Raw genomic sequence first — 27,927 nt, 5'->3', positions numbered from 1 at the left:
ACAGCGCCCAGACCCAGAGTTCAAGCCCCACGACTGACCGGGGAAAAAAAAAAAGCAGAGTTGAGAGTATACTCAGTGTTAGAGCACTTGCCTAGCTTGAGGGAGACATTGGGTTTGATCCCCAGAGCTACAGGAAATAAATACATTTTATGAGATCACTTGGACAAAACATTTGCTCACTGAAACTCTTTTGCAGCCTTTAGGATATACTATATCTTTTTTTTTTCTTAAAGTCATTTGTGGACAATAGTAAATATTGGCTCCAAGTCATAGGTGTTCATTTACAGGAAACAGGTTTAAGGAAGATACATTTCATAGCCCCTGAAAGCCACTGAAGTGTGATGAGCTCTCCTCCCCCTGTGCTCCTTATGTCTTGTTTATCTGGGGACCAATTGAACTTCTCAGAAGGAGGCAAACATATGTGTCTCCTTCAGCCCCCACACACAAAGGTTTTTGATATGCTGACGTGTCACAGGTGCCAGGTGGTTGGTGGTGTTTTCATTTGAAGCTTAAGTCAGAATTTGCCTTCGGAGGTAGTCTTAGATACTATTGTTCTGATCAGTCAGCCTCCCAAAGTTTAAGTTGCAAAAGTAGCTTTCCCTTTTCTCTTCTAGCGAATAAAATAGAAAAACAACAACAACAAAAACGAAAACAAAACAAAAGACACATGTAAACCAGGTGCTCTTGGCTCACACCTGTAATCCAAGCCACTCAGGAGTCTGAGATCTGGGGATTGCAGTTTGAAGTCAGCCTATGCAGACAGATCAAGACTCTTATCTCCAATTAGCCAGCAAAAAGCCAGAAGTGTAGGTGTGGCTTAAGTGATAGAGCACCAGTGTTGAACAAAAACCTCTTAATGAGGCCTTGAGTTCAAGCCCCAGCATCCCCTCCCCGCCCTGCCCCCTGCCCCCTGCCATAAGAAAAGATGATGTGGTTTGGACAGCAAGGTCATATTTTATATTCTGTGTTTAAGAGAACCTTGTAACAGTTATCTCTGCATGTGAAGGATGGAAGGGGTACTGACTGAGACTTGTGTGATACAGAGATTAAGTGCTCCCTGTCTGCCAGGGCGTGACTCCTGTCTTCAAGACTACAGATGCCTGGGGCTGCTGCTGACCCATTCATGTCTGTTGTCCAGACCATTCATTGGGCTGGTGTGTTAAAACTTTATTTTTTCCTCTGCTTATTGACAGCAAAAGCTGCAAGGTACTCAGCTTCTCTTGGTACAATGCAGTGCTTTCTTCTTAAAATAAAAATATCTCTTGGTGCCAAGATGAATACCATTTATTCAAATAGTGACCTTTTGCTCTTACTAAAAGAAATTGGTATTGGGACACAGGAGATTTGCCTGGTTTCTGAGGGACCTTGGGAGATCACAATCTGGTTGCCATAGCAACTCAGCAGCAGTGAAAATTACTCGTACCAGACATCTGAAGAGAGGTATTTTAGGGATGCTTAAAAGCCCTCTTCCCTTTATTTTTCTCCCTTGAGGAAGTGGGGCAGTGGTCAGGAGTAGAGGGGGGCCTGTGTTTTTACTCTGGCCTTGGTGACAGTGATGCCTGAGGACTGGTCACAGGCCCTTTCTGTGTAGTATGGTAGGCAGTGTGACAATCCAGAGCATATCCCACATTCACAAATCCTCTCTCTTTTCTCCTAGAACTTTCTGACAACCCTGGTTGTCAACCAGGGTTGAGGACACATTGTCTGACAATTTGTAGGAGAGAGTAAATAAGTTTGAGATTTGTCAAAGAGAATCTGGGACCCAGAGTTTTGATGTCTATCAGCTTTTTTTCCCCTGACTAACTCCACAGACATTTATTATGAGCTTATCCCTAGAGCTTTAGACACAGAGCAGAGGGATTTTGCTCTTTTAGGGTGATGCTAGTATTTGTCTAAGGACTTTTAAAAAAAGTATGATTTTCCTTGTTGAAGTGTGGGTTTTTTCTTAAATTTCATTTATTTTTGATTGTCAAGGTGATGTGTAAAGGGGTTACAGTTACATATGTAAGGTAATGAGCACTTTCCTTGTCAAACTTGTTACTCCATCCCTCATTTTTCTCCTACTTTCCCTCCCCCTCCCCCCCTGAAAGTTGTACAGATCATTTCCAATATATTACCTTGTGTATATTGCTGTTGCATTGGTTTCCCCCTTGTCCTTTGTCCCACATTCTGTTGTTCCCCTTCCCTTCCCTAATTCAAATAAGGCATTTGGAAGACGGGGGAACAAAGAGTGGAAGAAGACATGAAAATGAAAAGATTTCTATGTTACTTCCTCACATGATCCTTGAACTGTTCTAACAAAGAATTTAGTGTTATGTTAAATGTATACTTGTTACATCATTGATACATGTATACACATGGAAAAAAAGAAGTAATCAATGCAGTGTGGTTTATGCCATTATAGTAAAGTGTACTCTATATGTAAAAACAAAGTTTTGTTGTTGTTGTTGTTGCTGTTGTTGTTTTTAAACTCAGGTGAGGGGCTGGGAGTGTGGCTTAGTGGTAGAGTGCTTACCTAGCATGCATGAAACTGGATTTGCTTCCTCAGTAACACATGAACAGAAAAAGCTGGAAGTCAGTGCTAGCTCAAGTGGTAGAGTGCTAATCTTGAGCAAAAGAAACTCAGGGACAGTGCCCAGGTCTTGAGTTTAAGCCTCAAGACTAGCAAAAACAAAAACAACCCACCACCCCACGCAAAAACTCAACCCCCCCCCAAAAAAAAAACTCAGGTGACTTCCTGAGTTAAAAGAATGACTAAAAGTGAACTTACAGGAAAGCAATGGACATGTTTCAGTTGCGCTAAAGATCTGACAAGATTTCTTCTTGAGGTCTTGTAATGGCATTTGGTGTTTGTATTGGTATGAGTTTGAATGTTGAAGCCTGAAAGATTATTGACATTCCTATTGTCCAGAAAAAATAAATTACCTTCAAATAACTTATCAGCCAAAATATTGAGACTTGCCAGGAATAAGTCTTACACTCCTTTTCCTTGAGTAATCCTGATGTTTTTTTCTTGCCCAAATTCATCTATTTTCTAATGTTAAACATAAAATCTCAGCAGTGAATTCTTTTTTATTTCAGCAGTGAATTCTAAGGTGAATGAGTAGAAAAGGTGAAATACAAAGATAGTAATGATTTAGTTTTTAAAGAGGAAATGACTTTGATCTCAATAAGGAGTTTTGTAAGACAGATACATAAAATTGATTTTTTTGGGGGGGTGGTAGTGGATATTGGTACTGGGACTTTGAACTCAGGGCCTGGCCACTTTTTCACTCAAGGCTGACACTCTACCACTTGAGCTCTAGCTTTACTTCTACCTTTTTGCTATTTCGTGGACGTACAAGTTTCATGTACTTTCCTATTTGGGCTGGCTTCAAACTACAATCCTCACATCTTAGCCTCCTGAGTAGTCAGGATTATATGCCCAGCTGAGCCCTTTTATTTCTGTGAATTACTTACTATTGTTTTTTTTTTTTTTTTTGGGTCCAGTTGTGGGGCCTGAACTCTGGGCCTGGGTGCTGTCCCTCAGCTCTTCAGCTGAAGGCTAGCACTCTACCACTTGAGCCACAGCGCCACTTCCGGCTTTTTTCTTTTTGCTTATGTGGTGCTGAGGAATCGAACCCAGGGCCTCATGCATGCAAGGCAAGCACGCTACCACTGAGCCACCTTCCCAGCCCAATTACTTACTATTGTTACATAGTAGAATCAAATAGCCCAGGTTTGGTAGGAAGCAGAAATCAGTGTTAGGTCAAAGCCCCATTTCAAAGTTTACCTTTGAAAGTATAGTTCTTCACTTGTTTCTTTTTTCTCTTCTCTTCTCTTCTCTTCTCTTCTCTTCTCTTCTCTTCTCTTCTCTTCTCTTCTCTTCTCTTCTCTTCTCTTCTCTTCTCTTCTCTTCTCTTCTCTTCTTTTCTTTTCTTTTTTCTTTTCTTTTGTTGTTGGTCATGGGGCTCAAACTCTGGACCTGGCACTGTCCTTGCGCTCTTCAGCTCATCGCTTTTTTCTTTTAAGTCTTGTGTCTATACTCATTAGTGAGAAAAAATAGTGTGCTTTCAAAACAAAAATTTTACTTACGATTGAGCTTTTTAAAGCTATTTAACCTAAGCAACGTCAACAAATTTAGTTTTTCAATGCAAATGTGAGCAGCATTTAAGATGGATACTCTGTGCTTTCTGCTGGTATAGGGTGTGTGCTCCATACTCCGTGGCCCCTCAGGGAAGATAATGAAGCTTGAAGCCCCCAGCGCTCTAGTAATAAACTGAACTTGTGGTGTTGTTTTGGCAGGTTATTCTCGTTCAAGTCAATCCAGGAGAGACTTTCACAATCCGAGCTGAGGACGGGACTCTTCAGTGCATCCAGGGTAAGGAAAGTTTTGCTATTTGAAGCAAAGTGTTTATCCCTTATTGTTTTGAAGAAGGAATATAAAGAAGTGTTTTTTTCTTTCTGGTGCATCTATCTGACTTTCTTCTAGAAATAAAATATATCTGTTCTTTTTTTTCCCTGTCAAATAGTCTAATATACAAATGATGAACTTACTAGCAAAATCTAGATCTTATTTACTGCTAACAAATCACCTCAAATTATAGATGCCTATAACACCCCCATGCATGATGTCAGTTTCTGTGGATCTGGGATTTAGGTGTGGCTTTGCTATGTCCATGGGCCCTGGCCTCTCAAGTTTCTAAAGTGAGGGTGTGAGCCAGGGGTCCAGTTGTTGTAAAGCATAGGCGCAGGTAGATCTGCAACAGGTGTAGTTGAGTGGTTACTGGTACCACTTACTTTGGTAGGGGGTGGCTATTAGTAGAAAATTTCTCTTGTTCTCTGTTAAATGGACATCTTGTTTAGCAGATGGGGTAAAGGGCTTTAATGATAGCAACTGGCTTTATCAGAATGATTAAGAACCCTGAGGGGTCAGTAGGTCCAGACTACACTGAGCCTGTTCCCAAATCTTCTCACCTAGATCAGCCGCAGGTGTCGGGGAGGCTGGGCATGGGTTGAAGATGCAACGCCAAAGACGTTCATGGAATACTTATGCTGTTTCTTTTTTTTTTTTTTTTTTTTTTTTTTGGGGTCCGGTCATGGGACCTGAACTCTGGGCCTGGGCGCTGTCCCTCAGCTCTTCAGCTCAAGGCTAGCGCTCTACCACTTGAGCCACAGCGCCACTTCCAGCTTTTTTCTTTTTGCTTATGTGGTGCTGAGGAATCAACCCAGGGCCTCAGGCATGCAAGGCAAGCACTTTACCACTGAGCCACCTTCCCAGCCTTATGCTGTTCCTTTACATTTTTTTTTTAGAGAGAAATGGGTGAAGTAACTCTGGCCCATGTAGAATTCTGGGTGGAAAGTCACTGCAGATCTGTGATTGGTCTATAAACATTGTTAGAAGGCATGGCTTGTGACAGGGTAGCTCTTTCTGACAGTGGTTGGGATTATGTCCCAAATATTGGCCTGTGCTAATTATTGATTGAAGCAGAATCTGAGCAGAGGATTATTTGTATTAGTGGGACTGGCTTACCAGTGTGGGAAAAAAAAAAGAGAGGAAATGACCGTCAGTTTTACTTGCCTCTCATGTGGAACTTGCTTTGCCTAACAAGACAGCATGCTTTGTGGGCAGTACTTCTGTATTGATACAAAATAATAAAAAAAAAAAAACCCACCAAAACTTAAAAGAATGGATTTTTGAAGACCCAAGCCTGATGAGTTTGAATTGTATTTAAGCTGAATGATTAAATCATTTGATTAATGATTTCTACCTACTCCATTTCTCTAACCATAGTGTCCCTGAAATTGATCGTTGGTATTTGAAACCACTTAAAAATGAAACCCATTCTTTGCTAATGAAAAATAACCTCGAGAGGAAAGAAATGCTTTAAAGTCATATAAGAGATGGGATCTTCTGCCTACTTATAGTACTATAATAAATGAATATTGTTGACATCTACTTTGTATCTCTTTTAAAAACAATTCTGTAGGAAAACCAGATGGAAAGCTACCTATGTGGAACAAAGCAAATTTCTCACCCAGTAAGAAAGCAGTTTATCTTCTGCTTATGGTAGTGTTAGAGTCCCGTCAATTTATAGGTAGACTATGTGTCCCTGTACAAGTCAACATGGGGCTTAGAAGCCATAAAAGCAAATTGCTCCATGGATCAGCAGAAATGAAATCTAGCCTTCAAAATCAGCTGAGTTCACTTCTTTGTGTGTGTGTGTGTGTGTGTGTGTGTGTGTGTTGGCAAGGGACTTGAACTCAGGGCTTTGTGTTCTTGCTTGGCGTTTTAATTAAAGAAGTCTGGCTCTCTACCACTTGAGTCAAAGTCCCACTTCCTGTGTTTTTTTTTTTTCTGGTTTATTGAAGCTAAGAGTCTCTAGGATTGGTCTTCTTAAGCTGACTTTGAACTGCAGTCTTCTGAGTAAGTAGGATTACAGGTGTTTGCTACCAGTGCCCGCCTTGAGTTCAGTTTTGGATAAGCGTGGGTGTATAAATGTATGTGTGTGTATACATGCGTGTGTGTATTCATGGAGTTAACCTCTCCCTCATTTTTATCTTCTGAGTTCATGTCAGGAGCGGGTGCACTCGGCAGGAAATGTTGCAAGTATATTGCTGCGTTCACAAAGGGAGCTCTGTATTTATTCATGATGATACTGGGAGATAAGTGACACTTACACCCTTCCAGTGACTTCAGAAATGGCTTTGACTGCAGTCGAATTGTGAAGCCTGTTATCTTGGTCTCTCCCAGCCTTCCTAGTCTTTGTTCTCTTCTGAGGATCCAGATTCTTAGTTAATATCTTCATTTCGGGCCTGGTGGCACCTGGCCCTGTTTCTTGACATGGCCCAGTGCAGAGTGAGAAGGAACAGGAGCCAGAGGCCATGGGCTGCGCTGCTAGAGTCAGGGAAGGACTGTGGTGGTGGGAGCCTCACCTCTGGACTCATGGCCTGCCACTAACATGTAACAGGTCAGGCACAGAGTTTTAAAAAGCCAGTGGTTGCAGTGGGAGGATGCCCATTTTCTTCAGGTATGTGACCAGAGCGTGGTGGGTTTCAGGTTGAAGAGAAACAGGATTCTGGGTAGGATGTGAAGAGGGTCAGGGAGAGACAGAGCTGGTTCTCAGAGCAGTGTGTAGTGTCGATGGACACCTTGTTAATACAGTAAGATGGACTTACTGGCTTGGGGTTGGACTGGGAATGCAGGAGGTATTGCTTTCTAACCTAAATCCTTTCTGCACAAAGTCAGGATTGGGCTTAGATTCGGAGAGGGCGCAGTTCCCTAGTGGGGCTTCAGCTCCAGCTGCAGGGCAGGCAGAATCCCAAGAGCGGAGAGCTGGAACAGCAGAGGTAGTCTTCGCCTGTGTGCTTTGTCAAAGTCTATTAGGAAAGAGCTAGAAATTGAGTCATTGTAGGGGATCTGGTGAAATTTTTGCAGGGGCTGAATTTAGCAGAATGCAGCTGACGGGAGTGTGCTTTTTGTTTGTTTTTGTTTTTGATGGTTGCTTTTGAGTTGGGGCAAGGTGAGCAAGGTAAGTGGTTGCTGGTGGCCTTCCTGGAAATTTGGAAGGCAGACTCATTGCTTGCGCCATGGTTGTAACTGTCAACCTCCTAACTTTGCTTTGGCAACACTGGCCAGCAGGCTAGACACTGCTTTTGGAACAGTGGGTGGTTGAAAGTAGGGCTGGTTCCTGGCCCTTCCTGGAAACTTTGAAACCATACCAGATAAGGCCCACCCCCTTGTTTGTAGTTCCATCTTTCAGTCTAATGGCTTTTTAAGACATTGTCACAGCACTAGAAAGACCCTAGGAGCTCATCTTGATGTCTTTGAAGGCTCCTCAGCAGTTAAGACCAGTTTAGCATTGAAGAATATGGATGTTTGGTTAAGAAAGGGTTTTGTTTCCACGAGAATATCCTTGGTCATAATGAAGGAAGAAAAACACAGGAAACATACAATATGCTAGGACAGCAGATTCATTTCTAATGGAATATTTCTCAATATTTTCCATGAAACATGAGTCATGAAGGGGCCACAAAAGGGCAGGGTTTACTTTTATTTGGAGGTTACATATACCTATGACATCCTAGACAAAAGTGTTTTCATTTCTTGGCCAGGTGGAATTGGAGAGCGAGCTAATTATTAGGAAAAAGAGCCATCAATCAGAGTCTCCCTGCTTTTGCTTGAAGTCAGGAATTCGTAGAGGGCAGCTGTGGCTCTCATTATTTTCATGTCCCTGTCTGGGCCGAGCACTGGCAGAGCAGCAGAGCAGCCTTCCTTCCTGTCCACACATGCCATCTTTCTATTTGGGCCATTTCTCTGTTCCCTGTGAAATCCTTTGGCCAAAACAAACACCCCACTTCCTGGAAGGATCTAGGTCTGTCTCTTCCCAGAGCCCTCCAGATCACTGCAGTCCATCCTGACCTCCTTCCTCTGGCTTGGGAGGAGATGGGGAGAGGTAATACTCCATAGTCTGGTTGTGTGTAAATCTTTCCTTCACCCCAGATTACTCTGCAGTCGGCTGTGGCTGGAAACAGCCAGCCCTCCAGCCTGATATCCAGCTCTAGACAGCCTGATGGCCATTTCTGTCTACTCCTGACCAGCTTGCCTCTCTGCCAGCTGTGGCAGTCCTTCTTTAACTCTTACCATTCTAGTGGTTAACATCTTAGCGGTTAGTTATACGTCTATCCAATTTAAAAACTTCAAATCACCCTGGGTGCTAGTGGCTCATGCCTGTAATCCTAGCTATTCAGGAGGTAAGATCTAAGGATCCCAGGTCAAAGCCAGCCCCAGGCAGATGAATCTGAGATACTGTAACCTCCAATTAACTACCAGAAAGCCAGGAGTAGATCACATGGCTGAAGTTGTTAGAGTACCAGCCCTGAAGGAGAAAAGCAAAGTGAGAATGGAGATCAAGCTCCAGTACTGGTATAAAAAATAAACAATTCAAATCATATGGTTGAAGCACACTTGTTTGCTTTACAGAAACATGTTGAAGTTCTAAAGAACTTTCATAATGATCCTACATGAATAATGAACTTTTACATTTTCCAATTGTTATATGCCATATGAGCCTGTAGAAAACAGGTAGAGTAAGCAAAAGCAAATTGCTTAGAAAGAAGCGCCATCATTTTAATCAATAACAACAGTGAAAGACTAGTTGGAAATGGGTTTTGTCCAGAATTACTTAGAATATCTTTTGCAATACTATTTACTCCACTAACTTAAGTTAGTGGAGACCTGGAAATGACTAGAGAACAGCCATTGTGTGCTTAAAAGGACACGTAAGAGAATCTATTTGGAGTCAGCCATAGCTTTGGAGCTGTTTGAATGGACAGCTCTCTTCTCTTTCCTCTTCACCTCTGTGTGTGATTCGTGTTGTGAGAGTGGGTGAGGGAAGGGAGTCAGTGAATGACGCCACCCAGTGCTGTCTCATGCTCCCTCACTTCCTCATCTGTCGCCTGCACCACTTCTGTGAACACTCAGCATTCACAGTGACACAGGGACTTAGCGTTACTTTTTCTTTTTTAATTTGGTGCATTGACTTCGCTTAATAAAGTTGCTTGACAGATTAAAACACTGGCCTGTCATTCTTTGTAAGAATTTTATGACAGATCATGGGAAACTCAGTTTGTCTCTGGCTTTGTTTATGTGGGAAAGTCATGAATGGTATCACAGCTTTGTTTTATGAGCTAGGTAGACCATAATTTCAAAAGCGGAGCTTCTGGGTTTTCCTGTTTCTTTTTCTTTTTCTTTCTTTCTTTCTTTTTTTTTTAAATGCTGGTAGAGGGGCTTGAACTCAGGGCCTTGTGTTCCCATAGCTTTTTCACTCTAAGGCTAGCACTCTACCACTGGAGCCACACCTCCACTTCTGGCTTTTTGCTGGTTAATTATACATTAGAATGTCACAAACTTTTTGTCCTGGGCTGACTTCAAACCGTGATCCTCTGCTCTCAGCCTCCTGAGTAACTGGGATAGTGGGTGGTCTACCTTTTTAACCCAGAACACAGGAACTGTGCCAGATGAAGTCTTTTGGTTGAACCCTTGCCTTGGCTTAAATGTAACAAAAGTTTGATTGAAAAAAAAAATCTTAGGAGCTTGAAAGTGAAGTCATTAGCATAAGTATACATTAAATACCTCTTCATTTTTCATCATGTTGGACATAGAATTGATGGTTATTTCGTGGTAGTTAACTATTTGCAGAGTATCCTTACTATAAATAGAGCTATCTCTGTTACAAGGTTAGATGTGGGAGCTTGCTTTATTACACAAGAAACTGCTTTAAAAACCCACTTATTTTGCATTTGGGGTTTTGCAAGAAGGATGGCTAATACACTGAAATGTTTGTGTGAACTAAAAATTTTCATAGAACTGAAAATGGCAACTCTTTTGCCCAGGTGAGCCTCAATGCCATGCCCATCTTTCTGATTAATCTAAAGCTGTATTTGCTGATAATCAGTTTACATTTCTCCAGGGATCTTGAAGTCAAGAGAGTCTGAGTGTGAATGAAAACTTTCCACTTGCTTTCCAGCCCACTTTGTACCTCCTCAGGGCTAGCTTCATGACAAGTCAACCTTTGTGTATGTGAGCATGTTTTTGCTTTTAAGGTTTTCTTCGATTTTCCTTTGTATCTCCCCATGAAATATTGGAGAAAACTGACTTTAGCTTTGGAGCCCACATGATTCCTTGAAGTGTTAGTTTTTCTTTTGTATCTATGATTTAGTTTTTCCTCCAAACAGGAACTGGTGGATGCATAGCTATTTGGTACAATAGGCTTTCCATGCACTGAACTCTTAGGCTGGTATCCAAATAGTAGCTTGTTGCTACTGGGTTTTTGTTGTTGTTGCTGTTGTTTTGTTTTTGTTTTTTGGCCAGGACTGATAAGTACTGATGGATGTCTAGTATGGAGTCCAGTTATGGATCCAGTGAAAGGGATCAAGTACTATCATAGGCTGGGTTCCATCTGTGCCAAACTGTGGTACTGCCCCAGACAATGCTGAGTCCCTCCCAGGGGAGGTACTTAGTGCCCTTTGCCTCTCTCTTCCTGCCTTTCCCAGTTATCTTGATTCTTTTTGTCTCCTTAAGTTTGCATAATTATGGAATTTTAAACCACTTAGACAGACCCTTCACCAAGTGTTGTATCATCAGATTTTCTTTTTCTTTTTTCTGCCAAGTTGAGTTCTAGTGGTTTGATTTGCTGGAAGATCTCATGGTGAATTATCAGAATTATAAAGTTACCAGAGTAAAACATCACTGGACTGATGTTTAGAGGTTTAGCCCCAGTTTGTTCTGGTAAAATAGAGACAGTGATTGCACATCTCTTATAGGATTGCCAGACATTCTTTATGTCCATCATTCTCATCATCGTCATTGTCAGTTTCAGTGTCATCTATGGTTGCACACAGCTCTGCTAATCAGTGTTTTCCTAAAGAGATTACATGATTAATTGAGGGCTGTGACTTACTATCCTATGTGTGGAAATCAGCCAAAGTTCCGGCCTGTTCATGGCTTACTCAAAGTAGTCTTGGTAATGGTGATCCTGGTTCAACCCTTTCCGTATGCATTTTGTGTACTGATCAGAGTTGGGATTGTAGAGAAAACAGGGAGTTCACTGCGGCATGTGTTTAAGGTGGGGCTGGTCTTCATTGCAGCTTTACTTGTGGCTTTTTTCCCCTGGATTATAGCTGTTAATTCTCATGTCATGCGTGAACAGCCATAGCCATACATGCTTTTAGAATCTTCCCATGTTCCCAGTAGCAGCTCCTGTACTCTGAAGGTCTTGTCTCATTTCTACCAAATTGAGTGCTTCCTTTATTCTTCATTTAGTGTATCATGCTCTTCGGTAGTGCTAAGGGTTAGTAAGGTGTATTTATTGATGAGATCATTATAGGTTCTGGAGGGAGAAGGCCTGGCTTAGAGAAACACCTATGTTATATTGTAAAAACAATCACTGCTTTGCATATCGGTTTTCATTTCTCTAGAATTAGAGTAATAGCCACTTTGAAGGATAACTGTGGGAACTAACTGAGATACAATGTAGAAAACACTGTGAACAAAGTTCCCAGTAAATAAGAATTGTTGTTAAGCTTTGGATCATTATGAGTATGATTTCATATTGAATGTCTGGTTTTTTGTTTTTTGTTTTTTAAAGCATTCTGGTGTTGTTTCTGGAGCTTGAACTTAGGGCCTGAGCACTGTCCCTTAGCCTTTTCCATTCATAGCTAGTGCTCTACTTCTGACTTTTTCCCCATGAGATGAGAATCTCACAATCTTTCCTGTCTTCAAACTGTGATCCTCAGATCTCAGCCTTTCAAGGGGCTAGGATTACGAGCATGAACTACTCGTGCCCAGCAATAGCTTTTATTTTTATGACCTGTCACTTTAAAGTATCTCAGAATGAGGGCCCCCATGGTTGTGTGTTACTAGGACTCTTTTAGATGTCTTCATGTTTCAGCCTAAACTCTTGAGGGCAATATGTTTAACACTCTTTCAGCCGTGTGTCTTGTACACCCTCTGCCTCTCAGGCTGGTGGATGGAGGAGTACAGCATTGGCTCTGAAGATACTGCTTGTAGTTGTTCTAGTGTTGCAGACCTTGGCATACCAGTGACTCAGAGGGGCACAGGCTGTGACATTGCCACAGCCATTTACCACATGCTGTTTCACAACTTGTTGTCTGCCAGCGCTTGCTGTATTATTTTTTTTTCCTGTATTTTTTATACCCCTATTCTTAACACAGCTTGAAGTAGAAAAAGTCATGTTAGAAGTGTCTTTAAAGAAGCGAATGGAATGGAATTTTTCCAGACGGCATTGCTGTATCTTCACTTCTCAGTGCCCTGCCAGTACACCGAAGCAGTCGAAGCCATGGGAAGTGACTTCCCTGTCTAGTTGCTGCAGCCTGCTTGGGCAGCTCTAACACAGGCACCAAAGTTGGCTGGATGGCTTCTAAGCAGCAGAGAGTTATTTCTTGTGGTTTGTTTTGGAGGTGGGAAGTCTCCCATCCGGACACTGGCACAGTTGGTGTATGATGTGGGTCTGCTTTCCTCTCTATCCTCACGTGGTTAGAAGGGGCCTAATTTTGAAGACAAGGGAGGCAGAGAACAGCAGACACACTGCGCCTGCCCTTGTTTCCATTTGCTTTATGATTGAATTGGATTGACCTGTTGCTTCCCCTTCCTTTTACCTTTATAGATCGGGACATTGAGTGATGTAGATGTCCAGGAAAAATGTTGGTGTCTGAGTTGGTTCCCACAGGATATGGTTGAACCCGTGGTGTGACCTCAGGTACCCTACCCTGAGGAGCCTACCAGGCAGCAGCTTGGTTCTCCTGTTACCATGGATAGGCATCATCTGGATAGGCACAGTTGCTGGTTCCGGCTACCTAAGGGTTTTAGACTCAGGCCCACAGTGGGCAGGGCCTTGGTGGTGGGTTCCCCAGTGATATTGATGTCTCTGGTGCCAGAGTGCTCAGTGAAGGGAGATAGGGATAGTGGAGGTGGTGCTTTTTTGAAGAAGGGAATCTGGACAAGCCATGAAAGAGAAGATTCTCAGAATTAAGCTTAGTCCCACAATGGGCCAATGGAAAAATGACAGGAAAGGCAGAAAAATAAGAAAACATCTGGCTTAAAGACTGTTCCTAAGTTCACACATGGAAGTTTGTTTCCTCCCTCCCTCCCTCTCTCCCTTCTTTCCTTCTTTCCTATACTGGGATTTGAACTTAGGCCTGTGTGCTAGAAAGTCCAGCATAGCTCAGACTGACTTCAAATCATGATCCTCTGATCTCAGCTTCCTAACTAGCCCTCCCTTTTTCATCTCATGAATTGAGGTTTAAATTGGGACTCTGTTATCAAAGGATTGATTGGTATAGTTTTCAGTTTCTATCTCCTAACTAAAGGAACATTTTCTTGGGAATTAGTTTTTCTACATATTGCAAATAAAATGGTTTTCTAAAGATATCCTAGTGGTATTGTAAAGTTCAACAAAAAGACTGCTGAATTAGTCACCATGTACAAATATGAAAGTTTCTGTGGGGAGATAATGTCTCACATTGCTGCATTCATGGAGCAACCAAGTACACGTAGGCAGTGGAGTCCAGTACAGGACAGGAAGAGCCAAGGGAAGAATCAGAACGAGGCTGACCCATGTAGGAGCTGGCTTCATATTGTAAAGTATTCTAAAGAAACAGGAAGATGTCAGTGCGTGCTATGGAGCCAAGGAAGTGACTCAGGGCAGAGTAGATGGGGGTCCCCACCCAGCACCCATAACTGACCTGGGACTTAGAGCCTTTGCCCCAGGGACAGAGGAGAGAGGCAGGCTACAAGGGACAGCCAAGGTCAAACCATCCCTCCATGACAACATACAAAACAGGATTAGACACATGCTCTTTCTGGATTTTTTTTTTCTTCACATGGACAGAGAACCATTGTAGAAGCTTAGAACTTTGAGCCCTGTTGGAAAAAATCTGTTGTGAGGGTGAAATTGCTGATTATTACAAAGAACGACAATACGGAGGCCCTCTCTCTGAGTCTCTAGCTGGTTCCATCTGTGACTGGAGTTCATTGATCATTCTCTGCCCCTCTGTGCACCTGGCATACTGGTATCCGCAATTAACATTCTTCAGAAGTGAATAGAATGCCAGCCACCAGCCCAAGCCACTCAGGACAACAGGTGCATTCTCCCAGTTTCTGGGCCATACCCAACTGGTTAGAAGGCGAGCAATTACATGGAATAGACTTTGATGAAAATGGATTTTTTTTAAAGTAATGGAGCTGCATATTAAAAAAAACCCTCTGGAAAATTAAGGAGATGCAGGAAGTGGCTCAACAGGAAGGGAGAGAAAGATTTGCTAATCTGGACTTTTAAGTATTTGCAAACCCATTTCCTCTCATTGATACAAATCTTATTAACTGTGCACCTTCCACAGCCAGTCTTTTCTGTGTAATGCTTTTCTCCTCCCTCCCTCTCCCTTCTTCCTTTCCTCCCTCCCTCCTCCCTCCTTCCCCTCCCTCCTTCTTTTTCTCTTTCTCTTTCTCTTTCTTTTTCTCCTTCTTTTTCTTTTTCTTTCTCTTTCTTTTTCTTTTTCTCTTTCTTTCTTTCTTTCTTTCTTTCTTTCTTTCTTTCTTTCTTTCTTTCTTTCTTTCTTTCTTTCTTTCTCTTTCATTCATTCATTCGTTCTTAGGTTTGAACTTAGGGCTTTACAATCCTGCTTGCGTTTTTAACTCAAGGCTGGTGCTCTACTGTGTGAGCCACACATCTGTTGTGGCTTTTTACTGATTAACTGGAAATGAGAGCTTCATAGATGCCTGGGTTGATTTTGAACCGTGATCCTTAGATCTCAGTCTTCTGAGTAGCTAGGATTACAGATATAAATTGCCAACATCTGGCATTGTGAAAGGCTTTTTAAATTACTTTCCATCAAAGATAATTGAACTTGGATTCATACAATAAAATTTGGTTTGGTACATTAAGGGTGTTTTGTTTTTGTTTTTGTTTTTTTTTTGTTTTTTGGTCCTGAGGGCTGTCCATGAGCTTCTTTTTGCTCAAAGCTACCACTCTACCACTTGAGCCACAGTACCACTTCCAGCTTTTTCTGAGTAGTTTATTGGAGATCAGAGACTCATAGACTTCCTGCTCTGGCTGGCTTTGAACAGCAATCCTTGAATCTCAGCTACCTAAGTAGGTAGGACTAGAGGCGTGAGTTACTAATTCCTGGCTTAAGTTTTATTTTCCCTTTTAAATGGAAAGTTGACAAACCCCTCTGGTTCTGAGGAGAGGAATAGAACCTTCTGTTATAGATTAAAGTTGGTTTCCTTCAGCTCCGACCCATCAATCCCCGAGGTTTCCTGAATGTTCAGTAGTATAGGTCAAAGCAGGTAATTTCCAAAATTCTGCCCACCTTCCAATTTCTTTTTCCTTTCTGGTTTTAAATTTTGAGATACTTTTAAAGTTTCAATTTTTCAAGGTACTTTTCTTCTGTGAAAATTGTTCTGTATTTAGTTAAAACACATGGCAGCTATTCAGCCTGAAGTATTTGGCTTTCAGGACAGTAACAGGTAGCATAATGTAATGTTGATTTTCTTGTATATGTAGAGGAGCTGGAGGCATATCACGTATGGATGTGTAATACCTGTGTAAAGATGAGATAGGAAGTGACCATTGAGAGTTCAGATAGGAGGTTACACTTCTTCGTTTATTTTTACAAAATTTTAATAATACCATAAAGTACCTTTGATGTCGCCATAGTTCTAATACCTATAAAAGGAAAACAAAAAAAACAAGAAACCCATTTTTTTTGTTGTTGCTGTTGTTGCCTTGGTCTGCCCTTGAATGGCATTCTTCTTATCTTTGTCTCCTGAGTAGCTGGGATTACAGACAAGTGCCATTGTGCTCAGCTTTGATTTGATTTGTTTTTGCAACTAATTTCTCTCCACAGAAAATGTCGGTTCTGCAGCCCCACTGGGTAATGGCTCATTGTGGGTTTTTTCCTCCTTTCCTGACTTGTTCTTTATGCCTGTATGGCTCGAGACTCCCTTGAGTCATGTTCCATTAGGTTTGGGGTTCCTGTGTGCATGGGGCTCTAATGCCTTCTTTTGGAAATAGCTCAGCAGCTCTAGAACTGTTAGGAAGGGAGGGGCCTTTGATTTTCCAAAGTGGGCGGGTTGTGTTGTTTTCTGTCTGTTCTCACCCCTGCCACTCCTTGACATATCACCCTTAAGCACCCCTCTTTCTATCATTTGATCCTTTCTCTCTACTCAGTCTGTTTAAAAGGCCTTTTTCTTTAGCAGATGTGGTATTTTCAGACTTTGGGGCTGTCTTTTCTTCCCCTAAGAGCAGAGGGGAAAGCCCTCTGCTTGGAAGATGTCTGAGAAAAGTCACAGGTCCAGTTTTTGCAGGATCCCTGAAAACACCTAGCCAGTTATGACACCCTTAGGTGTCCCTGGTGAGCAGGAGCCTGCAGTTTAGCACAAAAGCTTGGCTGTGTGGCATTTCTTAGTGACAACGAGATGGGAGTTGTGAGCCAGCTACCTGAGGTCATTTGTTCAGGTGTCTGTGGATGACGCATGGCAGGACTTGTTTGCTTGCTGTATTGAATGTGTAAGCACAGGAGAGAAAAGCCTGCAGTAGAGATGAGTCTTTTCCTACCCTGGCTCCCTGCAGATCAGATCGGGGCGGAGATGGAGGTTGGGTTGCAGAATTCCTGATCCTGCTCAGGAGCCAGAGAGCCACTGGGAGGTTTGGCTTGATCAGTGCCAGCCTTTACCAAAGAGGAGCGTGGATGCATTCGTCAGTGCTCCAAGAAAGAGAGGAGGCGGGAAAAGAACTCTATAGATAGAACTTGTAGATGGGGACACTACACTCTGAGGTTTGTGTCTCCCCTATGCGCGTGTCACAGGCGATCAGAGGTTTCCCCCACCCCCGTCCTGGCAGCTCAGGGTTCCTGCACTTGGGAAGAAACCACAGAGGCAGCCTCTGCCCTGTTCCAGACCGGCTCACTGCGACCTGGCCGCCAGCACTGCTTCCTGCTGATGTGGCCTCCCGGCCCAGCAGAACAGAGCCGCCTCAGTGTGAACATGAGTCACCCCAGGATAAGGAGAAATGAACAGGGACAGCACCCAGCTGCCTGGCTTGCCTTGCAGATATACGTACTGAATAGATACCTTTCTTACAGGAAGGGAGGAGGAAGGGGGCAAAGAATGCCTTCTCCCTCTCTCCCCACATCAGGCAGGGATTTCTTTCAGAGTGGCTGACTTTCTTATCAGTAGGTGTGAGATTAGGGTGGGGGAGGCACAGGAGGACCCAGACTTCTTAGAGGGTACGTTAGAAGGTCACACTGAGCAGTTGAGGGTCTTGGATTGCTGATGCAGGGGCCATCTGAGTTCTCAGCTGTATCTTGTAGCTGGAATGCAGAGAGATATTAAAACAAAAAAAAAATCCCAACCCCTCAAAACCAAATAACTGCAGTTTGTGGTTTGGTGAGAAAGGCGCTCTCACCTCTACAAGAACAGCAAAGAATTCTGGGAGACCACACAGGTGCAGGTCCGTGCCATGAGGTCCCCATCAATGGTGGTGTCAGTCTCCCAATGGGTGTTCATTAGGTACATCTGTGCCAACCTCTCTTTGGCACCTCAGTTGACCTATTACAAGGTCCAAGGACAGCTCGCTGTCACCTTCTAACAGACAGAACCCCCAAAGCCAAGGTGTCAAGGCATTTTACAATGAGATGGGACTGTAATTCTGCGTTCCCTAGCATTCTCCAGTGGCTTCCATTGTGAAAAGTTACTATGGAAAGTATCAACTGCTGCATTTGTTCACCCTTTGTTCTACCCTTTCTGTGACCCTCCCCCCCCCAAGACAGATAAACTTACAAACAAGATGGAAGGTAAAGAAAACAAAAACAACAACAAAGGGAAATACTATTTTATATGATCTTATGCACATAGCTTTTGTGCCTTTGTGATCCTCTCCTAACAGTATCCTCCTTTGGTCTCACTGTGTGAATGTCTAGAGATCTGTATGAATAAGTGCAGCAATGGTGCTCTCTAAACGCCATGGTGAAAATGAACTATATAACTTGTGGGTGGGCTGAGAGGGAAAATCTGGGAGAGAACAAGGAAGTGATAACATTGTTAAAAAAGAAATGTACTCATTACCTGACTTATGTAACTAACCCCTCTCTCTATATCACTTTTACAATAACAAAAAGAAAAGAAAAACTGCGAGAGTGTGAGGGAAGGGGTAACATTGTCCAAAAAGAAATGTACCTGTTACCTGACTTATGCAACTGTAACCCTTCTGTACATTACCTTTATCATAACACTTAAAAATAATACTATTCCAAAAATAAAGTAAAATTATAGAAGGAAAAAAAGGTTACTATAGAGCTGTTACTTCAGTTAATCTCATGAGGGTCCTCAGCACACAACACATATCAGTGGTGCTTACCACAGGTGGAGCCCCTGTGCTCACCTGCCTATCTTTCTCCTGAGATTGACTGTTGGCATTTCTTTCCTGCTATCAATACAGTTTGCACTCCACAGAACCCCAGATCTAGTCTACTTTTCCTGTTTTCTTTCTAGGAATATTACCTCAGTCAGAGGTCCCGTTGTGAAGTGGTATTGCCATGAGCCTGTGTCCTGCCTTTCCAGTCTTTATTTATTTATTTTATGTTTTATTTTTTGGTCGGTCATGGGGTTTGAACTCTGGGCTTGGGTGCTGTCCCTGTGCTCTTCAGCTCAAGGCAAGCACTCTACCACTTGAGCCACAGTGCCACTTCCAATTTTTTAGTGGTTTATTGGAGATAAGAGTCTCACAGACTTTCCTGCCCGGGCTGGCTTTGAACCACAATCCTCATATCTCAGCCTCCTGAGTAGCTAGGATTACAGGTGTGAGCCACCGGCGCCCGGCTTTCCAGTCTCTTAGTGGAGGCTGAGTAGCAGCCTCCTGGTCTCCCTGCCTCCAGCACAGGCATGGATGGGGACAAGTGGAGAGGAGAATGCCAGTGGTTTCCCTGGCTGAGGTTTGAGGTTGCGGAGATGGCAGTGTGAGGGGACTAAGAAAGAGAATCATCAACATGTTTGAAGTATGGCAAAGGTTTTAAGTTACAGAAACTGGATATTAAAAGTTATTAAGAAAACTTAATCAAAGATAATCCTTAAACTGGCCAAGGAAATAGGCAGAAGGCAGAGGAGTCTCTATTTATTAAAGTGGCATTTGTGACAGAAGACTGGTATGAATGGGAAGACATTATTTAGGCTTGCCTGAGTTCTAGTGAGTCTCTGTTTCTTTCTGCCTCTCTATGTCTGTCTGTCACTTTCCTTATCTGTCTCTGTTTCAGTCCTTTCTCTTTCCTGGTACTAGGGTTTGGAACTTGGGGTCTGGTTGATGCCCCTTAGCTTTTTGATCACAGCTGGCTCTCTACCACTTCAGCCACAGCTCCACTTCTGGCTTTTTTAGTGGAATCTAAGAGTATCTTGGATTTGTCTTCCCCAAACTGCAATTTTTAGATCTCAGCCTCCTGAGTAGCAAAGTTTTTAAGTGAGAGCCACTGGCACTGAGCAAAGATGCTTTGTTTCCAATAGACCGTACATGGGTAGAATTAGGAAATAATTCAAGTCATTGATGATTTTGTGTGTGTGTGTGTGTGTGTGTGTGTGTGTGTGTGTGTGTGTGTGTGTGTGTGTGTGTTACTGCATGTATCATAGGCTGAGTTTTCAGCTTTGTGACTGGCTGGAAGGAAGTAGCTGGCCATATTTGCCAATCCCGTTTCAGTGGTAGAGATGCTGTATGTTTAATTATATACCATGACTTTTTTTTTTCTTTTCTTGAAAACAAATCTAGCATGCCCGTGTTTTGGGGGCACCATTTTTTCAAAATGTTCTTGGTGAATCTATTCTAGCACAGCTGCGAATTAGGAAGCGGTGGCAATGGGAGGTGGCCATTCTTTCATGTGTTGGTAGGTAAGATGATTTCTGCATTATAGATTTGCAGGAGACTGCTTGTTTAAATGAAACTTCAGAGCCCTTGGAAAGCCATGCTATGACCCAGCCCCTTGGCTTTATTATTTTATTTTATTGTTAAGTTCTTTTTAGTTTCATATGTTTTGCTGTCACCAGTTGCATAAGCAAATGCAATCGTTTTAAATTAAAAAACTTAAGCCATCATTTGTTTGGTGTCTTTTCTTTTCAAATATGATTTGACCCTGTCTGGCTCAGAATTGGTCTTGTTTTCCACACTGGCCACCCATCCCAGTAACAGGGCATGCCAGCATGGGTTGAAGGTGAGAGGAAATGTTCAGGATGGAGCTTGATGAGCAGTTGCCCCCCAAGGCTGGCTGCGGCTTCCTTTGGGTTGTTGGCAAGGGACTGGCACAGGAATTTCCGTTACACGCAAGAGGAAGCCAGGTAAGCCTGGTGGTGTCAGATTGCCAAGCCAAAGCTAAAGCTCCTTTGTGTCATTTGCTAATGGAACTTGGATTCCTCACCTTACAAAGTGATTACAGAGAGATGAGAAGTGCTGCCCTTGGAAGATTTTAAGTGCTGGCTCTGCAAGCCAACCGGAATCTACTTGGTTAACAAGCAGCTCATGGATCTGTTTGATCTTGATGTGGAAATGAACCCTGTCAACTCTCAGGTCAGGGCACTTTCCCTGGGTGAATGTTTGATTAGTTCTTTGAGATGTCTTTCATCAGATGGGGACCATCAAAGGTTTACTTCCTTTGGAGGGTCTCCTGTTCTACATGGAGGTGTGACTGTTGCTCTGGGGCGCTCCCTGCATGGTTCACCAGTCTCTGTGCTGGTGTGACTCTTCTGACAGCGATACCGTCTGTGTCAATGCAATTCTCCCCACAGAGAAGCAAAGTCCCATTTGCAAGTGGACTGTCTGGTCTGTGGAGTGGTGACTTCATTGCTCACACAGCCTCCTGTCATTCTGGAAAAGTTCTTGCCACTTTATTCCAAATGATTCCTGGATTATATTTATTTATTTTTTCTTTTGTGCTTTATATTAAAACACTTTTTTTGAACCACTTTTTAAACTCCTCCTTCCCTTTTTATTGCTGAATTCAAATAGTTGTGCCATGGTGTTTTAATTTAACATGTCTTTTTATGTGTGTAATGCATCTTGATCAGAATCACCCCTTACATTATCTTCCCTCCCCATCTGTCCCAGCCCCCTCCATCTCGTGTGTGTGTGTGTGTGTGTGTGTGTGTGTGTGTGTGTGTGTGTGTGTGTTGGTCGTGGGGCTTGGTGCGCTCTTCAGCTCAAGACGAGAGCTCTACCACTTGAGCCATAGCATCACTTCCGGTTTTCTAGAGGTTTATTGGAGATAAGAGTCTCACAGACTTTGCTGTCCGGGCTGGCTTTGAGCCGAGATCCTCAGATCTCAGCCTCCTGAGTAGCTAGGATTACAGTCACTGGCACCCAGCTCTCTTGTGGGCTTTTTCTCTTTCCTTTTTTTTTTTTTTTTTTTTTTTTTTTGCTGGTCTTGTGGCTTGAACTCAGGCCCTGGGCTCTGTCCCTGAGCCTCTTTGTGCTCAAGGTAAGTGCTCTACCAGTTGAACCACAGGGCCACTTCTGGGTTTTTTGAGTAGTTTATTGGAGATAAGAGTCTCATGGGGACTTTTCTGCCCAGACTGGCTTTGACCTTTTTTTTTTTTTTTTTTTTTTTGTACCAGAATGGGACCTTGAACTGAGGACAGGGTGAGCCCTTAGCTGTTTTTTTTTTTTTTTTTTTTTTTTAATTCAGGCTAGTGCTTTTCTTTTGTACTTTTCAATTCTCATTAAGCTGCCAGCTAATACTATCTTTAATTATGAAGAAATGAAAATTGAGAATGGCTGGCAAACTGATATAATGTATGAGTGGGGAAAAGTGGAAGTGGAGCTGAAGACAGTTCCAAAGCCACTGGTGTTTACCACCTCCCCATCTCTCCCTGTCTAAACACTTTAAAACAACTGCAAACTTACAGAAACTTAGAAAAATGTGTAGGGTGATTCCAGTCTTAACATCTTGTACAACTCTATCTTCCTATCAAAGTCAAATGGACCTTGGTATAATCCAGAAGTTATTCAGATTTGTGTAATCGCCACCACAATTATAATATCAACTTAGTATTTCACCAAGTCTTGTCTGTGCCACCCCAGTAAAGCTGTTCTCTGTCTGTCTTCCACCATCCTTAATCCCAGCAAACACTTATCTGTTCTCTGTCTCTCTCAGTATAATTTTTTTTTAAAGTTTTTTAGTTATGTTTTGAATTGAATTAAAACAAATCCTTCAAGTAGTTTACAAAGGGATTTTAATTCAGCATGTCACTTGATGAGTACAGTGCTTCTTGGTCGACGTCACCCTTCTATCATTCTTCCTTATTTCTCCCACCCCTACCCATCCCTTCAATTTACTTGGTTCCATTTTCATATATGCTCATTGAGTCGAATGGCTGCATCTTCCCACTCTCCCACTCTTCCACTCTGCCCTGGGTAGAATTGTAATTAAGAAAAGGGTTGAGTGCCATTGAAGGTTCTTTGCCTTCACACCTAAGTTTGGCCAGGGTATCGGTATTGGTAGAAGGTGAGCTGACTGATGGCTTTTCCAATCCTGTTATTTTCCAGTGTGGTTTGGAAGAAAATTCTCTGCATATGAAGTCAAGAAAGTACAGGAAGCCTCTGGTTGATGAATTTAGTGCGTTTCAGATTTTCCTCTCATAGGGAGTCCTGGAAAAAGAACTTCAGAAAAGAGTGACACCACTCTGCATGCATATAAAATTGGTCTTCTCCAGGCTGCCTTGAGCTCTGGCCCTGCCTCAGGTGGACAGACTACTGATGACCACATCATGGATTGGAAACAAAGCCATTTTGTGTAGCATTTAGGCTTGTCCAGACCTGTGGCTAGGCTCAGAGGCCCATCGAACATGTGCGTCTTGGACCAAAGCCTGGCAGTTTCTGAGAGCTGTTGTGTGTTATTCATGACAGGGATTGGCTGCTATGCAGTTTTAGAAGTCCTTCATACACGTGCACACACACACACAGTTCATGGTATAGACAGTTTGGAGAGTAACTATCTGTGTAACTGTGCAGTCTGGATAGCCACCAGCAGTCACTTCCTTTTTTTCCATATCCCCCAGGTCAGGGAGGGTGTGCGTCTACTTTCTGTCTCTACAGTTGCTTATTCTGGACATTTCATATAAATGGAATCATAAAATTGTGGGGTTTCTTCTTTTACTCAGCATAATAGTTTTGAGATCCATATATTTTTTAATGGGTCATTATTTAATTTCTTATATTGCCAGATAGTGTTCTGTTGTACAGTAGTAGATAGACTACATTTTATGGACATTTGAGTTGTTTTGACTTTATTGACTGTTACTACATTCATGAGCATTTATGTACTAGTTTTTGTGGAGACATGTGTTTTATTCCTCTTGGGTATGTGCACAGGGATGAAATTGCTGGGACAAGTGGTAATTATGTTAATCTCTGGAGGAGTTGTTTTCCAAAAGTATACACCCATCTTACCTTCCTGCCAGCACTCAGGGGTTGCCTACTTTTCCTGTATCCTTGCCAATACTTGTTCTTGCTTTTTTTTTTTTATTGCAACTTTATGTTTCATTCCTTTGTGTTATGTTTTGATCCTTTGTGTTGTTGGCATTTTCCTTTCAGAAGATTGGTGTTTATACTTCTGAAAGTAAGGTATGGCTCACTGGAGTGACTATTAGTGAGGTTTCAGTTGCTGTGACAAAAAGCCAGAAGAGAGCTGGAACTATGGCTTAGTGGTAGAACGCTTGCCTAGCATACATAAAGCCCTGGGTTCGATTACTTAGTACCACATAAACAGAAAAGGCCAGAAGTGGTGCTGTGACTCAAGTGGCAGAGTGCTAGCCTTTAATACAAGTAGCTCAAGGACAGTGCCTATGCCCTGAGTTCAAGCCCCAGGACTGGGGGAAAAAAAAGACAGAGGAAAATGAACTTGAGAGAGGAAAGGAAGGAGGGAGAGGGGAGAGGGACAGAGAGAGAAAGAGAGAGGTGTAGGGAGAAGGAAAAGGGGAAAGGATAAGAAGGCTGGGGATAGGACACACCCACAGCAACTTACTTTTCTCCAACTAGGACATACCTGGGAATAGCTCATTAAGCTGGGAAGGATGAGGTTAGAGCCACCATGATGCAGTCACCCCTTAGTTACCACATGTTTGAACACTGCTGCTCAGGAACCACACAGTTAATACGCATGCTTCAGGGCGACATACCAGGCTCATGCCATTAGCACCTGGGATGGCTGGAGCTGCAGTAGAGGTGTTCTAGAACCTTCCTCAACCCATACCCTCACCAAATCATGGTGCTACCCCTAAGAATTTTAGTAGCTCACAGTTGATCTTTGTAATTTATTATTGAGACATATCAGACACACATAAAAATGCCTAAAATATATGAATAAAGAATATTTATAAAGTAAATACATCATCCACTCAGGCCACATAGTACAAATGTAAGGTTCTTAGTATAGGTAAATGTAAATAATGGACAGGATTGAAAAGTCCTCTGCTATTGTGAACACAAATAAATACCATCAGCAAATAAAGTAAATTCCCCTTATGATAATCATTTGGCTTCAATTTGCTTTTGAGTTTAACAAACACATGGATCCTTACTCCCAGTAAATGTAGTTGGATTTGCTTGATTTTGAATGTCATATATGAAACTGTACATTTTTTTATGCTGGCATTGGGACATGAACTCAGGACTTAATGGACTTGGTTAGCTTTCTTGCTCATGGCTGGTATTCTACCACTTGAGCTATGCCTCTAATCCCGCATTTTGCTGGTTAATTGGAGATCAAGTTTTATGAACTTTTCTGCCTGGACTGGCTGTGAACTTCAATCCTTGAAGTCTATAGGCATAAGCCACCAGCACTTGACTTTTCTTCGTTCTGTTGTATTGCTTTGCATTAATTTCAAGTTTTGTTGCTGTGCATTAATTTCAAAGGTTCTGTGTGTAGTGGCTCACTACTTTTTCAATGACATCTATTCTTGTTATTTCTGCAGTCTCAAGGAACTTTCGGATTGTCCTGGTTTGGGGTATTAGCACTGTTGCCATGAGTGATTGGGTATGTGTCCATCCATTCTTTGGAATTGCAGCTTTGCTAGCTAGTACCAAGCTAAGTACTTTTACAGAATAGTGCTTTCCTCCAAAAATGATTTTAAAATGGTTTGCTGTCAGTTGTCACCTCCATAGTGACATCTTATCATGGTTTTCATTTGATCATTGTGAGTGTTATATTGCTTTATTTTTTTCACCCAGTGAATTTCTGGGCTTTTTTTTTTTTTTTTTCTTTTTTAAAGTGGGCATTGGGTTAGCAGAAGATTATCTTGTGCAGCTGAAGCCCCTCAGGCAGTGGACTCTGGGTAATGTTATCAAGAAGTAGATCACTTGAGTGAGAAGGATCATTGGGTGTTTTCAATCCTGTGACTTCTGAGTAGATAGATTTTTAGGTTGCCAGATCGATAGATGCTTGAAGCATGAAGTCTCTAATTAGTTAGCAATGAATCAAGTACTTCACAGGTGTTTATAACATGCTATTTAAGAAATCCCAGCTCTGTAAAGCATGACACCTTTCTGTGGGTATGTGTGCCAGTGTCCAGATAGAGCCTGGTGTTGAAAACAGTGACACTATTTTGTGCTAAGGGAAGATGTTTCCTTTTTTTTTAATGAGGGGAAACCTAACAGTAATCTTAAATGTTTAACTTAATGAGAACAGATAAACCTGTTGCTTCAGCTGTGGAAAAATGGGGTGAAAGGACTTTTTAGGCAATATTAAAAATATAAATCTACAAGCATTTATTACCCCTGTGAGAAGAAAATACCACAGTCACTCTACCTGGACTTATGATAGTAGTAGAAGAGGTGCAATCGATCAAAAGTATATCAGGTGCATTATAGAAATAGCACAACTAATACACACTAATAAAACTAAATAAAAAAAACTATGTGTAAACATGTTGTATCATTCAGGTGCAAATGGCTCACACATGTAATCCTAGCTACTCAGGAGGCTGAGATCTGAAGATTATGGTTCAAAACCTGTCTGGGCATCAAAGTCTGAGACTTTTATCTCCAATTAAATGGCAGAAAGCTGACAGTAGAGCTGTGGCTCAAGTAGTAGAGTATTGGCATTGAGTGAAAAAGCTAAGGGACAGTGTAAGTCCTGAGTTCAAGCTCCAGTACTGGCAAAAAAAAGAGAACAAGTTATATTTTTATGTCAGCTGGTTTGAGTATGCTTTAAGACATAAAAATGAAGCAGGGCTGGGACTGGGAAGGTGGCTCAGTGGAAGAGTGCTTGCCTTGTGTGCATGAGGCCTTGGATTCGATTCCTCAGCACCACATAAGCAGAAAAAGCCAGAAGTGGCGCTGTGGCTCAAGTGGTAAGGCGCTAGCCTTGAGCTGATGAGCTGAGGAACAAGCGTCCAGGCCCAGAGTTCAGGCCCCAGGACCGACACACACAAAAAAAGCAAGGTGCTAGTAGCTACCTAGGAGGCTGCTGTCAGGAGTATCACCAACCCTGGCAGAAAAGTCTGTGAAATTTTTGACTCCAAAGTCAAAAGCAGGGCTGGAGGCTTGGCTCAAGTGGTAGAATGACAGCTGAACAAGGAGTCTGAATGAGTACAAAACCCAGAGTTCAAATCATAGTACCCCAGGGAGAGGAGAGGGAGAGGGAGGAAGAGAGGGGGAAGGGTGGGAGAGGGAGAGGGTGGGGGGAAATGAGGAGGATGAGAGACTACTGCTTTACTTCCAGTTCTTTAATATACATACAATTAAAGCTACTATATAGGAAAATATAGCATCTCATCACCAGGGTGGTGTTAATTTTTTTTTTTTTTTAGTTTGTAGTGATTACTTACCTTCCTGGTTATGGTTATGTACTTAAGATTCCTCAGGAACATTTACCTTAGCTGCTATAGTGAAAGCCTTTCTAAAGCTGGATTCTGTATATGAATGAGGGTTTGTTTAGTTGTTCAAGTGGGAGGGTGAGTTCAAGGAAATGTAAAGCAAGCAGATTCTCTTGTTTATACTGGTTGTAAACAGTGCTGTTGAATAGCTCTTTGGTTTTGATTCAGTAATTGAATGATCTACACCAAATTACATTGTATTTCCATGGGACCATAATTGCCATATCTTATCCTCTTAATTCTGGATTGATTTTTACTGTGTCATTCTGTACTGTGCAGAGTAAAAGCGAGTCTTTGTTTTTTACACTGAATTTCAGTCCTACCATTGTACAAATTGTTATGTTTTTACCACTGTCATTTTGTTAATCATTTCATAAAGTCGGCCACATTATGAAACCATGTCTCGAAGTCATTCAGAAGTGGAAAAACTACCAGGCATTCCCTAACCATGTGACCTGTCTGTTCATGGTCTTAAAGTTGGCTAGTTTTCATGAATTCAGGGTTGGGAAGTCCAAGAAGAT

The 27,927-nt window shown here is 42.2% G+C and overlaps 1 protein-coding gene across 2 annotated transcripts in view; it reads left to right on the top strand.

The window, feature by feature from the left end:
- Fndc3b (fibronectin type III domain containing 3B) overlaps positions 1–27,927 on the top strand; it is a 281,337-nt gene that overhangs the window by 74,875 nt on the left and 178,535 nt on the right. For both annotated transcript variants that reach the window (XM_069991887.1, XM_069991888.1), the window contains exon 3: positions 4,285–4,360. In XM_069991887.1, coding sequence (XP_069847988.1) covers positions 4,285–4,360 — 76 coding nt within the window. The remainder of the gene's footprint in view (positions 1–4,284; positions 4,361–27,927) is intronic.

The sequence above is a fragment of the Dipodomys merriami genome, unplaced genomic scaffold, assembly GCF_024711535.1.
Source record: "Dipodomys merriami isolate MVZ:Mamm:240054 unplaced genomic scaffold, mDipMer1.0.p SCAF_40, whole genome shotgun sequence".
NCBI lineage: Eukaryota > Metazoa > Chordata > Mammalia > Rodentia > Heteromyidae > Dipodomys > Dipodomys merriami.
Note: the sequence above shows the minus strand (reverse complement) of the source record. Positions and strands in the feature narration are given on the sequence as shown.